At 51.3% G+C, this 17,452-nt stretch overlaps 1 protein-coding gene across 1 annotated transcript in view; it reads left to right on the top strand.

The window, feature by feature from the left end:
- AK8 (adenylate kinase 8) overlaps nt 1-17,452 on the top strand; it is a 564,615-nt gene that overhangs the window by 197,648 nt on the left and 349,515 nt on the right. Inside the window, exons 6-7 of the mRNA XM_069609314.1 lie at nt 11,737-11,818; nt 14,955-15,026. Coding sequence (XP_069465415.1) covers nt 11,737-11,818; nt 14,955-15,026 — 154 coding nt within the window. The remainder of the gene's footprint in view (nt 1-11,736; nt 11,819-14,954; nt 15,027-17,452) is intronic.

The following is a 17,452-nucleotide window of genomic DNA, read 5'->3' as shown; positions in this document are numbered from 1 at the left end:
ATGCCAGCTCATTTGGACTGGGTGCTGTTTTCACCCAGACTGATCTCAACTCGGAGGTCCGGCCAGTCGCGTATGCCAACAAGGCGTTGTCCAAGATGAGCAAAGGTACTCGCAGGTTGAGAGGCGCCTTGGCAGTCCTGTGCGTGTGTCGTCACTACCGGCTTTATGTCCTGGGAAGGCCGGTGATGGTGGTCACGGATCACAAGCCCCTCCTGCCCATACTGGCGGGGTCGTACTCGAAGCTCCCAGTAAGGATTGAGAGGTGGATGCTGGCCCTGCTGGCGTATGGTGTATTCCTGGTATATCGGCCGGGCCACAACAATGCGGCCTATTATCTGTCCAGACACCCGTGGGGAGAACCAGAGGGGCTGAAGAATATCAGTGCAGAGGAGGCCGATGAGCACGTCTGACTGGTGGTGGAGGTGTCAACTCCCAACTCGGTGCCGATCCATGAGCTGGAACAGGCGGCAGAGGAGGATGAGTGCTTCATCTTCCTGAAGGTTGCTCCACAACAAGGCTCGTGAAAATCTGTAGTGGAAACACTGGCTCAGAAGACCCAGGAAGCAAAGTCAGCACTTGAGGAGCTATGGAGGGTCAAGGATGAGTTGGCATTCTCTGAGTCGGGACTGTTGCTCAGGGGCGACCGAAATTGTGATCCCGCAGGTCGATGTCATGCAGGTAATTGAAATGGCACACCAAGGGCATCAAGCTACCGCCAAGACCAAGGCCCACCTGAAACAGGAGGTGTGGTTTCCGGATCTGGAAAGGCGGGTCAAGGAGTTTGTGGCGGTCTGTGTGTGGTGCTAGATGGCGTCGCCAGCTAAGCGGGAACCCTTCATAGAGATCATGCCTAGAGGTACCAACCCCTGGGAGATCGTCCATGCTGACTTTGGTTCCACAGCCCGGGACACACACTTCCACGTGGTTGTGGATGAGTGGTCCAGTTATCCAGAGGTGGAGTTCGTCGAGTCGGTGGCCTTCGAGAACGTTGCTGTCGCAAGGGAGAAAAGCTTTGCCACGCACGGACTGCCCCAGGTGCGGTGCTCCGACAATGGCCCGCCCTCCCAAGGGGATAGCTTCGCCCAGTTAATGGAGGAGTATGGGGTCCGTCGCCGCAAGATCACACCTTTGTGTCCTCGGGCAAACGATGGGGCGGAACGCTTCATGAGAACACTAAACAAAGTTTTCTGCATCTTTCAGGGCCAGAGGCACAGTCTGAAGAGGACCCTATACCAGTTCTTACGGGAGTACCGGCAACTCCACACACATCCACGGGTGTTGCTCCGACTGAAGCAATGTTCAAGCAGTGTCCAAGGGGCCTCATCCCGAAGTAGGAGAAAGAGAACCGGCGGTCATCAACAACGAGCAGTTGGAAAGGGAGAGGAGAATCAGGACTGAGCAGGAGAATATCAGATGAGGACTCCGCCCCCAGCAGTTCATCCCCAGCGATGAAGCACTAGTCAAGAATTGACATCCGCAAGGAAAGCTATCTTTGCCATACGAGCCTGGTCTGCTAGATGTGGTAGCAGTACAGGGCTCCATGGTAACAGCATCAGATGGGACTGCCTCTGTCACCCGCAACGCCAGTTTCTTTAAGAAACTTGAAGAAGCCAGGTCGGAGGCGTTGCAGAGAAGGGACGTGACTGATGTACCGGATGAGGGCGGTGGCCTGGCACATCCGCCAAGCTCCCTGGCTCAGGGAGCTCAGGTGAGGAGGGCCCGATCCGGGAGGCGGGCAGAAGATATCCCCAGAGGGTTGGGAGGGGGAGGCCTGCCCACCTGAGTGACTATGTTCTGGACCCCTGAAATGGTGGGACCACCCCGTGTACTGGAATTAATGCATAGGACTGGGGTGGCTGTGATTAAAGGGGTCAGTTTCTTTGTGTGCAGTGTGTTCTTATATTGGGTGTGTAGTTAACCTCTGTTCTTCGTTTGTTATGAAAAAGGAGGAGTGTGGTGCTGCCCCTTTAAGGGCACTTGCACGCGGCAGAGTGATGTTGCACTCCGCCCCGTGCGGTATAAATAAAGTGGGTGTTCCCAGCCACCGCAAAGCGACCGGGAAGCCCGACCTGACTACAAGTATGTGTGTGGCATTTGTAGGCGGGAGGGGGCTCACGGACACTCCGGATGCAACAGATGCAACCAGAGACATATCACAGTAACATGGCATCTGGCCGGGCACTGTAAGGCGAGCTCCTTACATTGCAAGGCAGATTTACGCTTTGAGCCTTATATTTAAAGTACAAATGGCGCAAATAAGAAGTATGGCACTGAACATTCCCTCTGAGCGATGCAAAGGTGCTACAGAAAGCCGAGAGTGCTCTGGCGCGTTATTGTTACGTCATTGCACATGCTCTGTTTCATTTGAACAAAGGGCAGTCATCCTGTGGCTATCCCAATTCAAATAGTCTTTCTTCCAAATGCAAATATCCACCATGAAGACTTATACCTCAAGCATGCCAGCCTCACTACTGCAAAGTCATATATGGTCTGTGCTATGTCTCACTCTTTGCACGAGCCACCACGCAAGGACTTCTGGGGATGATAGCTCAGCGGCAACATGCTCGCCCTGGAAGCAAGACGACACGGAGCAATCAAGGTTCGATCCCCGGGTCCGCTCCCTGGTCCGCGCTTAGAAACCTCTGGTATGAAGCTTGTTATAAATAACCTATTCTATCACGCGTATGCGCTCCCGCATGCCCTGCAAGCAGCCAGGCTGCCATCTCTACTCAGTCGCAGTCCCAGCCCATGCAGGCACTGATCAAGCTGCGCCCCCTAATGGGATGCAGGGATGTAACGTGCAGCTTCTTGTGCCATCAGGCCTCAGGGAATGGTACCGCCAAGGGCTTCCTTCAAATCTGCCAGCCTCCTGCCCCCTCAGCCCACCTGCAAGTGCCATCATTTCTAATGGCTTAACCTCGTGGATCTAGTTGCTGTTTTTCGTGCACACAGCGACGCTTTGGATCTCGAAATTCCACCTCTCCCCTTTTTGCTTTCCTTTCCTGCCACGCCCTACCCTTCCTACACAACCTTCCCCTGCTCCTAGACGGCTTTTGCGTCCCCCTATGACGCCTTGTTTTTCAATTGTTTTGCAAAACCCTTCACTTGTGTCCGTTTTGGTGAACGATTGTGAAGGACTTGGAGTTGGCGGTTGTAGGAAGCTCGTGACAGACTTGGTGGAAGTTTGATACCTAGTGGCAGTTGTGACAGAGCTGGTGGCAGCTTGTAACAGATATGGAGGGAGCTTGTAACAGATGTGGAGGGGCTTGTGACAGATATGGAGGGGTTTGTGACAGATGTGGAGGGGCTTGTGACAGATATGGAGGGGTTTGTGACAGATGTGGAGGGGCTTGTAACAGATATGGAGGGGTTTGTAACAGATATGGAGGGGTTTGTAACAGATATGGAGGGGCTTGTAACAGATATGGAGGGGCTTGTAACAGATATGGAGGGGTTTGTAACCGATATGGAGGGAGCTTGTAACAGATATGGAGGGAGCTTGTAACCGATATGGAGGGAGCTTGTAACCGATATGACGGGAGCTTGTAACAGATATGTAGGGGGCTTGTAACAGATATGTAGGGAGCTTGTAACAAATATGGAGGGAGCTTGTAACAGATATGAAGGGAGCTTGTGACAAATATGGAGGGAGCTTGTAACAGATATGACGGGAGCTTGTAACAGATATGTAGGGGGCTTGTAACAGATATGGAAGGAGCTTGTGACAGATATGGAGGGGCTTGTAACAGATATGGAGGGGCTTGTAACAGATATGGAGGGAGCTTGTAACGGATATGTAGGGAGCTTGTAACAGATATGGAGGGAGCTTGTAACAGATATGAAGGGAGCTTGTGACAAATATGGAGGAGCTTGTAACAGATATGACGGGAGCTTGTAACGGATATGTAGGGAGCTTGTAACAGATATGGAGGGGCTTGTAACAGATATGGAGGGAGCTTGTAACAGATATGGAGGGTAGCTTGTAACCGATATGGAGGGAGCTTGTAACAGATATGAAGGGAGCTTGTGACAAATATGGAGGAGCTTGTAACAGATATGACGGGAGCTTGTAACAGATATGTAGGGGGCTTGTAACAGATGTGTAGGGGGCTTGTAACAGATGTGTAGGGGGCTTGTAACAGATATGGAAGGAGCTTGTGACAGATATGGAGGGGCTTGTAACAGATATGGAGGGGCTTGTAACAGATATAGAGGGAGCTTTTAACAGATTTGATGGGGGCTTGTATTAGATATGGAGGGAGCTTGTAACAGATATGTAGGGAGCTTGTAACAGATATGGAGGGAGCTTGTAACAGATATGGAGGGGCTTGTAACAGATATGGAGGGGCTTGTAACAGATATGGAGGGAGCTTGTAACAGATATGACGGGTAGCTTGTAACAGATATGGAGGGAGCTTGGGTCTGCCTGCCATCTCAGTCTCCCTTTTTGGAGTTACCTGGCACTCCCTCCTAGCAATCTTTCAGCTAAATAGCTCTGTGTGACCCAAGCCCCTTTAAATAAAATAAAACAATTGAAATTGATGTGTGTTTAGTTTTTTGCAGAGATAATTGAAAATATTTTATTTAATTGTGTTATTGTATTTACTAATTTATTGTGTAGCTCTGTTAGTAATCTTAACAGTATCATTGCGCTGTAGGCCATGGCTGAGAGCAAGTAACGGCCACACTTCCAACGGCGTGTGCAGTGTGGTTTCTCAAAACTTCTTTGGGCGCAAATGTTGAGATGTACTAGTCTGTGTGCCTCCAAGCTTCTCACGCTGTCTGCCTGCGTCTCCCCAAGCTTCCCAGTCTACCTACATACGTCCAAGCTTCTCATAACACCTGTCTGCGTTTCCCCAAGCTTCACAGTCTCCCTGTGTGCCTCTGAGCTTCTCGCACTGTCTGCCTGCGTCTCCCCAAGCTCCCCAGTCTCCCTGTGTGCCTCCAAGCTTCTCACGCTGTCTGCGTGTGTCTCCCCAAGCTTCACAGTCTATGCACCTCCAAGCTTCTCACGCTGTCTGCCTGCGTCTCCCCAAGCTTCACAGTCTCCCTACATGCGTTCAAGCTTCTCATAACACCTGTCTGCGTTTCCCCAAGCTTCACAGTCTCCCTGTGTGCCTCTGAGCTTCTCGCACTGTCTGCCTGCGTCTCCCCAAGCTTCCCAGTCTATGTACCTCCAAGCTTCTCACACGGTCTGCCTGCGTCTCCCCAAGATTCACAGTCAATGCACCTCCAAGCTTCTCGCGCTGTCTGCGTGCGTCTCCCCAAGCTTCACAGTCTCCCTGTGTGCCTCTGAGCTTCTCGCACTGTCTGCCTGCGTCTCCCCAAGCTTCCCATGCACCTCCAAGCTTCTCACACGGTCTGCCTGCGTCTCCCCAAGATTCACAGTCTATGCACCTCCAAGCTTCTCACGCTGTCTGCCTGCGTCTCCCCAATATTCACAGTCTATGCACCTCCAAGCTTCTCACGCTGTCTGCCTGCGTCTCCCCAAGCTTCACAATCTATGCACCTCCAAGCTGCTCGCACTGTCTGCCTGCGTGTCCCCAAGCTTCCCCAAGCTTCCCAGTCTATGTACCTCCAAGCTTCTCACACGGTCTGCCTGCGTCTCCCCAAGCTTCCCAGTCTATGCACCTCCAAGCTTCTGACACGGTCTGCCTGCGTCTCCCCAAGATTCACAGTCTATGCACCTCCAAGCTTCTCACGCTGTCTGCCTGCGTCTCCCCAAGATTCACAATCTATGCACCTCCAAGCTTCTCGCACTGTCTGCCTGCGTGTCCCCAAGCTTCCCCAAGCTTCCCAGTCTATGTACCTCCAAGCTTCTCAAACGGTCTGCCTGTGTCTCCCCAAGATTCACAGTCTATGCACCTCCAAGCTTCTCGCACTGTCTGCCTGCGTCTCCCCAAGCTTCACAGTCAATACACCTCCAAGCTTCTCGCACTGTCTGCGTGCGTCTCCCCAAGCTTCACAGTCTATGCACCTCCAAGCTTCTCACACGGTCTGCCTGTGTCTCCCCAAGATTCACAGTCTATGCACCTCCAAGCTTCTCATGCTGTCTGCCTGCGTCTCCGCAAGCGTCACAATCTATGCACCTCCAAGCTTCTTGCACTGTCTGCCTGCGTCTCCCCAAGCTTCCCCAAGCTTCCCAGTCTATGTACCTCCAAGCTTCTCACACGGTCTGCCTGCGTCTCCCAAAGATTCACAGTCTATGCACCTCCAAGCTTCTCACGCTGTCTGCCTGCGTCTCCCCAAGCTTCAGTCAATGCACCTCCAAGCTTCTCGCACTGTCTGCCTGTGTCTCCCCAAGACTCACAGTCTATGCACCTCCAAGCTTCTCACGCTGTCTGCCTGCGTCTCCCCAAGCTTCAGTCAATGCACCTCCAAGCTTCTCGCACTGTCTGCCTGCGTCTCCCCAAGCTTCACGGTCTATGCACCTCCAAGCTTCTCGCACTGTCTGCCTGCGTCTCCCCAAGCTTCACAGTCTATGCACCTCCAAGCTTCTCGCACTGTCTGCCTGCGTCTCCCCAAGCTTCACGGTCTATGCACCTCCAAGCTTCTCGCACTGTCTGCCTGCTTCTCCCCAAGCTTCACGGTCTATGCACCTCCAAGCTTCTCGCACTGTCTGCCTGCGTCTCCCCAAGCTTCACGGTCTATGCACCTCCAAGCTTCTCGCACTGTCTGCCTGCGTCTCCCCAAGCTTCACGGTCTATGCACCTCCAAGCTTCTCGCGCTGTCTGCCTGCGTCTCCCCAAGCTTCACAGTCTATGCACCTCCAAGCTTCTCACGCTGTCTGCCTGCGTCTCCCCAAGCTTCACAGTCTCCCTGTGTGCCTCTGAGCTTCTCACGCTGTCTGCCTGCGTCTCCCCAAGCTTCACAGTCTATGCACCTCCAAGCTTCTCGCACTGTCTGCCTATGTCTCCCCAAGCTTCCCCAAGCTTCCCAGTCTATGTACCTCCAAGCGTCTCACACGGTCTGCCTGCGTCTCCCAAAGATTCACAGTCTATGCACCTCCAAGCTTCTCACGCTGTCTGCCTGCGTCTCCCCAAGCTTCACAGTCTGTGCACCTCTAAACTTCTCGCACTGTCTGCCTGCGTCTCCCCAAGCTTCCCCAAGCTTCCCAGTCTATGTACCTCCAAGCTTCTCACACGGTCTGCCTGCATCTCCCAAAGATTCACAGTCTATGCACCTCCAAGCTTCTCGCACTGTCTGCCTGCGTCTCCCCAAGCTTCACAGTCTGTGCACCTCCAAGCTTCTCGCACTGTCTGCCTGCGTCTCCCCAAGCTTCACAGTCTATGCACCTCCAAGCTTCTTGCACTGTCTGCCTGCGTCTCCCCAAGCTTCACAGTCTATGCACCTCCAAGCTTCTCGCACTGTCTGCCTGCGTCTCCCCAAGCGTCACAGTCTGTGCACCTCCAAGCTTCTCGCACTGTCTGCCTGCGTCTCCCCAAGCTTCACGGTCTATGCACCTCCAAGCTTCTCGCACTGTCTGCCTGCGTCTCCCCCTCCCCAAGCTTCACACTCTATGCACCTCCACGCTTCTCGCACTGTCTGCCTGCGTCTCCCCAAGCTTCACAGTCTCCCTGTGTGCCTCTGAGCTTCTCACGCTGTCTGCCTGCGTCTCCCCAAGCTTCACAGTCTATGCACCTCCAAGCTTCTCGCACTGTCTGCCTGCGTCTCCCCAAGCTTCCCCAAGCTTCCCAGTCTATGTACCTCCAAGCTTCTCACACGGTCTGCCTGTGTCTCCCCAAGATTCACAGTCTATGCACCTCCACGCTTCTCGCACTGTCTGCCTGCGTCTCCCCAAGCTTCACAGTCTCCCTGTGTGCCTCTGAGCTTCTCACGCTGTCTGCCTGCGTCTCCCCAAGCTTCACAGTCTATGCACCTCCAAGCTTCTCGCACTGTCTGCCTGCGTCTCCCCAAGCTTCCCCAAGCTTCCCAGTCTATGTACCTCCAAGCTTCTCACACGGTCTGCCTGCGTCTCCCAAAGATACACAGTCTATGCACCTCCAAGCTTCTCACGCTGTCTGCCTGCGTCTCCCCAAGCTTCACAGTCTGTGCACCTCTAAGCTTCTCGCACTGTCTGCCTGCGTCTCCCCAAGCTTCCCAGTCTATGTACCTCCAAGCTTCTCGCACGGTCTGCCTGCATCTCCCAAAGATTCCCAGTCTATGCACCTCCAAGCTTCTCGCACTGTCTGCCTGCGTCTCCCCAAGCTTCACGGTCTGTGCACCTCCAAGCTTCTCGCACTGTCTGCCTGCGTCTCCCCAAGCTTCACGGTCTGTGCACCTCCAAGCTTCTCGCACTGTCTGCCTGCGTCTCCCCAAGCTTCACGGTCTGTGCACCTCCAAGCTTCTCGCACTGTCTGCCTGCGTCTCCCCAAGCTTCACAGTCTATGCACCTCCAAGCTTCTCGCACTGTCTGCCTGCGTCTCCCCAAGCTTCACAGTCTATGCACCTCCAAGCTTCTCGCACTGTCTGCCTGCGTCTCCCCAAGCTTCACAGTCTGTGCACCTCCAAGCTTCTCGCACTGTCTGCCTGCGTCTCCCCAAGCTTCACGGTCTATGCACCTCCAAGCTTCTCGCACTGTCTGTCTGCGTCTCCCCCTCCCCAAGCTTCACACTCTATGCACCTCCACGCTTCTCGCACTGTCTGCCTGCGTCTCCCCAAGCTTCACAGTCTATGCGCCTCCAAGATTCTCGTACTGTCTGCCTGCGTCTCCCCGAGCTTCACAGTCTATGCACCTCCAAGCTTCTCGCACTGTCTGCCTGCGTCTCCCCAAGCTACTTGCGTCTCCCCAAGCTTCACAGTCTATGTACCTCCAAGCTTCTCGCACTGTCTGCCTGCGTCTCCCCAAGCTTCCCAGTCTACGCACCTCCAAGCTTCTCGCACTGTCTGCCTGCGTCTCCCCAAGCTTCACAGTCTATGCACCTCCAAGCTTCTCGCACTGTCTGCCTGCGTCTCCCCAAGCTTCACGGTCTATGCACCTCCAAGCTTCTCGCACTGTCTGCCTGCGTCTCCCCCTCCCCAAGCTTCACACTCTATGCACCTCCACGCTTCTCGCACTGTCTGCCTGCGTCTCCCCAAGCTTCACAGTCTATGCGCCTCCAAGATTCTCGTACTGTCTGCCTGCGTCTCCCCGAGCTTCACAGTCTATGCACCTCCAAGCTTCTCGCACTGTCTGCCTGCGTCTCCCCAAGCTACTTGCGTCTCCCCAAGCTTCACAGTCTATGTACCTCCAAGCTTCTCGCACTGTCTGCCTGCGTCTCCCCAAGCTTCCCAGTCTACGCACCTCCAAGCTTCTCGCACTGTCTGCCTGCGTCTCCCCAAGCTTCCCAGTCTATGCACCTCCAAGCTTCTCGCACTGTCTGCCTGCGTCTCCCCAAGCTGCATAGTCTCCGTGTTTACCTCTTCTCTTCTCACGCCGTCTCCCAGTGTCTCACCACGCTTCACAGCCTCCCTGTCCGTGTAGCCAGAGCTCCTCACACTCGGTCCATGCGCTGGCAGCTCCTCACACGTGCTGAGTGCAGGGTGTCCAGGGGTCGGGGAAGGGCAAGGACAGGTGCAGGGGCTGCCTTCCTTGGTTTCGGGGCGGGAAGTGTCCTGGCTTAGTGTGTTGGTTAGGCCTCATGATCGCTCGTCTTTCTGGGGTGCTCTTATAAGCGAAGTGCTGCTTTGCAAAGCAGAGAATGGATTTCTTCCCGCGGTTCTGCTTTCTTCCTCGCCCAGGAAGGGCTGTCATTGGCTCACGTTGCGCTCACAATCAAAACGACCTGCCGAGACGAAATACGCTCAAAAGATATTTAACATTTCCTTAAGATCTGTTCGGGTGACATTACTGGCCAGAAAGAATGTGTCCCTTATGACATTTGGGCCCAACTCTCACCACCCCTTCTTCTCCTCTGCCACTATTGGCCACTAATGACATAAGTGTCCGCACTCGGTTCCTCTCCTCTGACTTCAGAGACTCCCCGAGCTCCTCCCTTAGGTGCCCACCCTAAGCTTGTCTCATGCGCTACTGGTGTATCCCAACCTTCCCTCTTATGACATTATTGCTGCACTCTGCTTGCCTCTGGACCCCACCCTCTGCTTGTCTCATAGGGCACCGGTCCCCACACCCTGCTTGCCTCTTAGGACGCTGGTGCCCACCCTCTGCTTGCCTCTGGACCCCACCCTCTGCTTGCCTCATACGACACTGATGACCACCCTCGGCTTGTCTCTTAGGGCACTGGTGCTCACCCTCCGCTTGCCTCTGAACCCCACCCTCTGCTTGCCTCTTAGGACACTGGACCCCACCCTCTGCTTGCCTCTGGACCCCACCCTGTGCTTGCCTCATACGACACTGATGACCACCCTCGGCTTGTCTCTTAGGGCACTGGTCCCCACAGGGCACTGGTCCCCACCCTTTGCTTTCCTCTTAGGGCACTGGTCCCCACCCTTTGCTTTCCTCTTAGGGCACTGGTGCCCACCCTTTGCTTTCCTCTTAGGGCACTGGTGCCCACCCTCAGCTTGACTCTTAGGACACTGGTGCCCACCCTCTGATGGCCTCTTAGAACACTGGTCCCCACTCTCTGCTTGCCTCTTAGGACACTGGTCCCCACCCTTTGCTTGTCTCTTAGGGCACTGGTCCCCACCCTTTGCTTGTCTCTTAGGGCACTGGTCCCCACCCATTGCTTGTCTCTTAGGGCAATGGTCCCCACCCTTTGCTTGCCTCTTAGGGCACTGGTCCCAATCCTCAGCTTGCCTCTTAGGACACTGGTGCCCACGCTCTGATTGCCTCATATGACATTGGTGCCCACCCTATGCTTGCCTCTTCGGACACTGGTTCCCACCCTCCGCTTGCCACTTAGGACATGGAACCCCACCCTCCGCTTGTCTCTTAGGACACGGAACACCACCCTCTGCTAGCCTCTTAGGACACTGGTCCCCACCCTCTGCTGGCCCATAGGATACTGGTCCCCAATCTCTGCTTGCTTCTTAGGGCACTGGTCCTCACACTCTGCTGGCCCTTAGGACACTGGTCCCCACTCTCTGCTTGCCTCTCAGGACACTGGTGCCCACCCTGTGCTTTCCTCTTCAGACACTGGTCCCCACTCTTTGCTTGCCTCTCTGGAAGCCCACTGGGGAGTCGTCTCACCCCCCCCCCCACCCCAGCATTGTACTCGTATATATTTCCGGTATCTTTCTATGGTGTGCAGTATTTGATGGTGTCGGTTTGCGATGTCCTTATTTAGGGTCCCAGCTGTACTGGTCCTTCAACTCTCAACTTCTACTGCACCCCTTATAAAGCACCCTGCATGGAATTGCTCCGATCTGTTATTCTCCTCCTGTCCAGCCTGTTTGCTTGAAGCTCTCATCCTCTTGCTCAGTAAGTACAAATACAAGTATCAGGGTTGTCCACCTCCGGGCCTCGAGGGCCAGAATCCTGATGGGTTTTCAGGACACCCCTCATTAATATGAAAAATGTGTGTACATTTAGAATCATTGTATTCAAATTTGTCTCATGAATAATAATTGGGGGTATCCTGAAAACCCGGCATGGATACGGCCCTCGAGGCCTGGAGTTGGACAACCCTGGGTGCCCCTCTTTAAGGCCTAGCCTTTAGCAACAGAACCACATGGCCAAAGGCAGAAGTGTTTCCGGTCATAAGCTCTTTTGAAAGATGTCCGAGTTGAACAGAATTTAAAATAAAATGTGATGGTCAGTATTGTACTTAACAACGCTCTGGTGCTTCTCTACTGCAGGGCTGGATTCTCGAAGGATTTCCCCAAACGCGGGATCAGGCCTTGAAGATGCAGATGGCCGGCATCGCTCCTACGCATGTCGGTAAGAGATCTATGCAGTGGCGTCCAGGGTTTGACCGAGTGTGTGACCAGCCCCAGGAACTATGTCCATAAGGCGAAGGTGACATGTATGACTCATTAGCGTCCAGGTGCTTGAGTGCCTGGAAGGACATGGTCTCTTAGACGGTGTGATGGGTTGAACCCATTTGTGTCCAATGGTCTGGCCAGGCATAGGGTGGAGATCTTTACAATTTTTATGATGTGCTCAACGTTGGAACATCCAAGTATATGAACGCCTTGAGGTATGAGGTCCCCAAGATGGCTATGATGCGTTTAACCCATCAGGCTCCAAGAATATGGCTGCCAACAGGGAGCTGTCTCCACTGCGTTGAGGTCTGTTAGGTTAGGTTGGTAGTGGAGACCACAAGTCTCTTCTGTCTCCATCTCTCTATAGACCACAAGTCTCGTCTGTCTCCATCTCTCTATAGACCATTACACTCTTTTGTCTCCATCTCTCTATAGACCACAAGTCTCTTCTGTCGCCATCTCTCTAGACTATGAGACTCGTGTGTCTCCATCTCTCTACAGATCATTACTCTCTTGTGTCTCCATCGCTCTACAGGTCATTACTCTCTTCGGTCTCCATCCCTCTATGGACCACAAGTCTCTTCTGTCTCCATCTCTCTATAGACAACAAGTCTCTTCTGTCTCCATCTCTCTATAGACCATGACTCTCTTCTGTCTCCATCTCTCTATAGACCATGACTCTCTTCTGTCTCCATCTCTCTATAGACCATGACTCTCTTCTGTCTCCATCTCTCTATAGACCATGAGTCTCTTCTGTCGCCATCTCTCTAGACTATGAGACTTGTGTGTCTCCATCTCTCTACAGATCATTACCCTCTTCTGTCTCCATCTCTCTATGGACCATGAGTCTCTTCTGTCTCCATCTCTCTACAGATCATTACTCTCTTCGGTCTCCATCTCTTTAGAGATCATTACTCTCTTCTGTCTCCATCTCTCTATGGACCATGACTCTCTTCTGTCTCCATCTCTCTACAGATCATTACTCTCTTCGGTCTCCATCTCTTTAGAGATCATTACTCTCTTCTGTCTCCATCTCTCTATGGACCATGAGTCTCTTCTGTCTCCATCTCTCTACAGATCAGTACTCTCTTCTGTCTCCATCTCTCTATCGACTACGAGACTCATGTGTCTACATCTCTCTACAGATCATTACTCTCTTCTGTCTCCATCTCTCTATGGACCATGAGTCTCTTCTGTCTCCATCTCTCTACAGATCAGTACTCTCTTCTGTCTCCATCTCTCTATCGACTACGAGACTCATGTGTCTACATCTCTCTACAGATCATTACTCTCTTCTGTCTCCATCTCTCTATGGACCATGAGTCTCTTCTGTCTCCTTCTCTCTACAGATCATTACTCTCTTCGGTCTCCATCTCTTTAGAGATCATTACTCTCTTCTGTCTCCATCTCTCTATGGACCATGAGTCTCTTCTGTCTCCATCTCTCTACAGATCAGTACTCTCTTCTGTCTCCATCTCTCTATAGACTGCGAGACTCATGTGTCTACATCTCTCTACAGATCATTACTCTCTTCTGTCTCCATCTCTCTATGGACCATGAGTCTCTTCTTTCTCCATCTCTCTATAGACCACGAGACTCGTCTGTCTCCATCTCTCTACAGATCATTACTCTCTTCGGTCTCCATCTCTCGATGACCATGAGTGACATCTTTCTCCATGTCACCCTATAGACCACGAGTCTCTTCTGTATCCATCTCTCTATAGACCATGAGTCTCTTCTGTCACCATCTCTCTAGACTATGAGACTTGTGTGTCTCCATCTCTCTACAGATCATTACTCTCTTCGGTCTCCATCTCTCGATGACCATGAGTGACATCTTTCTCCATGTCACCCTATAGACCATGACTCTCTTCTGTCTCCATCTCTCTGTAGACCATGAGTCTCTTCTGTCGCCATCTCTCTAGACTATGAGACTTGTGTGTCTCCATCTCTCTACAGATCATTACTCTCTTCTGTCTCCATCTCTCTGCAGATCATTACTTTCTTCTGTCTCCATCTCTCTATCGACTACGAGACTCATGTGTCTACATCTCCCTACAGATCATTACTCTCTTCTGTCTCCATCTCTCTATGGTCCATGAGTCTCTTCTTTCTCCATCTCTCTATAGACCACGAGTCTCTTCTGTATCCATCTCTCTATAGACTATGAGTCTCATCTGTCAGCATCTCTCTATTGACTACGAGTCTCTTCTGTCTCCATCTCTCTATAGACTACGAGTCTCTTCTGTTTCCATCTCTCTACAGACCATGAGACTCGTCTGTCTCTATCCGTCTACAGATGATTACTCTCTTCGGTCTCCATCTCTCGATGGACCATGAGTGACCTCTTTCTCAATGTCACTCTATAGACCACGACTCTCTTCTGTCTCCATCTGTCTCCATCTCTCTACAGATCATTACTCTCTTCTGTCTCCATCTCTCTATAGACCATGAGTCTTTTCTGTCTCCATCTCTATAGACCACAAGTCTCTTCTGTCTCCATGTCGCTCTATAGACCACAAGTCTCTTCTGCCTCCATCTCTCTATAGACCATGAGTCTCTTCTGTCTCCATCTCTCTACAGATCATTACTCTCTTCTGTCTCCATCTCTCTATAGACCATGAGTCTCTTCTGTCTCCATCTCTCTACAGATCATTACTCTCTTCTGTCTCCATCTCTCTATAGACCATGAGTCTCTTCTGTCTCCATCTCTCTACAGATCATTACTCTCTTCTGTCTCCATCTCTCTATAGACCATGAGTCTCTTCTATCTCCATCTCTCTACAGATTATTACTCTCCTCTGTCTCCATCTCTCTATAGACCATGAGTCTCTTCTGTCTCCATCTCTCTATAGACCATGAGTCCCTTCTGTCTCCATCTCTCTACAGACCACGCGTCTCTTCTGTCTCCATGTCACTCTGTAGACCACACGTCTCTTCTGTCCTTGTTTACCGGCAGGCCACGCCCGGTCCCTTTCTGCCTCAGTCACTCTCTTGCCATGGTATGGGTCAGTTTCCATGGAGTGCCTTCACTGTACCTTATTTTGGGGTGAATGCTAAATAATATGTCTTTTATATGGTTCCCTTATTAGTGGTTCTGGATGCCCCGGACACCGTCCTGATCGAGAGGAACCTTGGAAAGAGGGTGGACCCCATTGATGGCGGTGAGTGGGGGCTGCAAAACGTCACTTAGCCGTAAAGTAAGGGCAACTGGGAGTTCATGTAATGTCTTTCAAGACCGGAGAGAACAACTCTGACAAAGCGGGCACAAGCGCAGAGATGTTTTTATGGGCGGGTAAAGGGGGCACTTTTATTTTAAAAAGAAACCGTTCTGGAATGGTTTTGTTTTAAAATAAGTGTAGGAAGAAGTTGAAGATTGCACTTCAGTGCAGTGCACTGAACATTCCCTTAAATAGCAGGTGTTTGTTTGGGGGTTTGGATTATGTGTGGAGGGTGTGCAGCGATGGAGTTTGTGGAGAGTGGGGCAGGCCAGAAGGGAACATAGTTCCACTACTTGTTTTCGTACACTTCGGCCACTTCCCATTACTTGATCTTTTGTTCTTAGATAGGCCATGTGAGTGGAAGGGGTGGTAGACGGAAGGGAGTGGACCAGATGGTGCAGGACTCGGGCAAGCATATTTTAAAGTCTGCTCATTTGACACAAAAAACACTTTGCTTTTTTGTAAAAGTCAAAGGTTTTTCTGCACGTTTATAAATAACAATTTCACAAGCCAGTGTTTTGGGACTATCTAAAGCTTTAAAATACAAAAGACAAACCCAAATTAAATCTTTTAAATCACACTGATGTCTATTCTGGTGCTCATATACTTCTCTTGATGATGGAGAGAATGAAGCTAGAATAATTCTGTGTTACACCCTTTTGTAATATTTTGTTTTTAAAAATGGTCATGTTTGGTAATGTGATTGGTGTACTTTCCAAGTCAGGTTTATGAAATGAGATTATTTTAGTTCATGGTAAGAACTGGAAAAGAAAGGTGTTCAAATGCAGAAATTGCAGAGGTGGCACAAATCCCAGATTCACCCCTTAACCAGTGTGTGTCATGCTGGGCATCTAATTTAATCTTGTATTGCTTAGCCTCTCGAAATTGCCAGTCCCTAAAACGTTCAAAATTGTCAGCCCTTCGGAGTGATTGCCTTCTCAGAGTATGATCTTCAAAACAGCCTCGCTCATGGTTTCACTCGCTACATGGTTGCTTCCACTATAACAGTGAGCATTGATATACTGCACACCACTGGCACTTGTTCCGTTAATCTCCAATGCAACACTACTTGAAAACCATGTCCCACTTCTAATCTCAGTCTGTCGGGATAGAGACCCCTTCCTGGTGGCTTCTAATCTGCCTCCACTATCCATGCTAAGCTATGTGTAGCGTTCTCCTTCCTTCCAATTGGTCTCCTCTGTCCATGCTTGAGCACATTTGCATTCTGTGAAGCAGCTAATGTGAGTTCTCTGTCTATTCTGGGTTACATGTACCTTTTACATATGGTCCTGCATTAATACTACAGGCTGCATATCCCTTCCTGGATGCTACTGATAAAAAGTATCCTGTATATATGATAGAACTGAAGTAACCTGTTCGTAGACTGATAATGTTGGCCTTCAAATGCTACTTGTTTATCATTCTGATTAGAGCAAGAATGAAGAGGGCAAAGGGGACTCAAAGGGAGTAAACATCCTAATTTGTAATGCTGCGAGGCAGCTGATCCACCTATGGGTTGTGATTACGGCCGAGGGGAGGGGGCGGGGCAGATATTCTTGATCACTTAATTCCTTTGGTTTAGTAGAGGGGGTCCCAAAGATGTCTGTGCCCAGGGCTCCAAAAGTGCTTAAGATGGCCCCGCATAAGCAGCCTCTCGTGTGGGGATTGGGACTTTGTCAAGAGCTGCGTGGGGTGATGAGTTCCTTAAAGGAGGTGTCTATTGGAATGTGCTCTCTTCCCTTCCAGCGACGCAGCCCCCTCACTGCGCAGGCGGGAGTGCATGAGGCACGGGTCTGTGGCGTGCATTGTTACCCTCAAGCAACATGTGCACATCATTAAGCAAGTCACACCTCGCAGAATTTCAGGAGTCATGGCACCAGGACCACCTTAAGGACTTTTCTGTCATGTTACTGGGAGGCATACCGCGCTTTCGGGACGTCCAGGCGCCCTGGTGGACCTGAACGAGAAGTGTGTGGGTGAGGTTAGTGGGGAGAGGAGAAACATGCCAGATAGCTGTGCTGTTGTGTTGATGCGTGCAGACCGGAAGCACCCAGAGCTTTGTGTCTAGGTCTGTGTCTGTGTCATGTGACCGACGCATAGAGACATTTGTGTCCAGAGGGGAGGCTAGTGTGCCCGTGGTCTGTAGTTTTATGTCTGCCGAGCATTAAAGAGGTTGGGAGAAGAGTTTACGTTTAAAATGTTTTTATTTTTATATCCAGTGCAATGAGACATTAGTAGCAAACATGTTACCAGTTAATGACCAGTGTTAAGGCTCTATATCGATTTAGCAAACAAAACGAATGAATGAATAAACATCACATTACATATAATGACAGGTGTATGGCTATCAATTCCTGGTCCTCCACAGC

The sequence above is a fragment of the Ambystoma mexicanum genome, chromosome 8, assembly GCF_040938575.1.
Source record: "Ambystoma mexicanum isolate Mex_15411 chromosome 8, UKY_AmexF1_1, whole genome shotgun sequence".
In the NCBI taxonomy this organism is placed as follows: domain Eukaryota; kingdom Metazoa; phylum Chordata; class Amphibia; order Caudata; family Ambystomatidae; genus Ambystoma; species Ambystoma mexicanum.
This window is presented reverse-complemented; position numbering and strand designations above follow the sequence as displayed.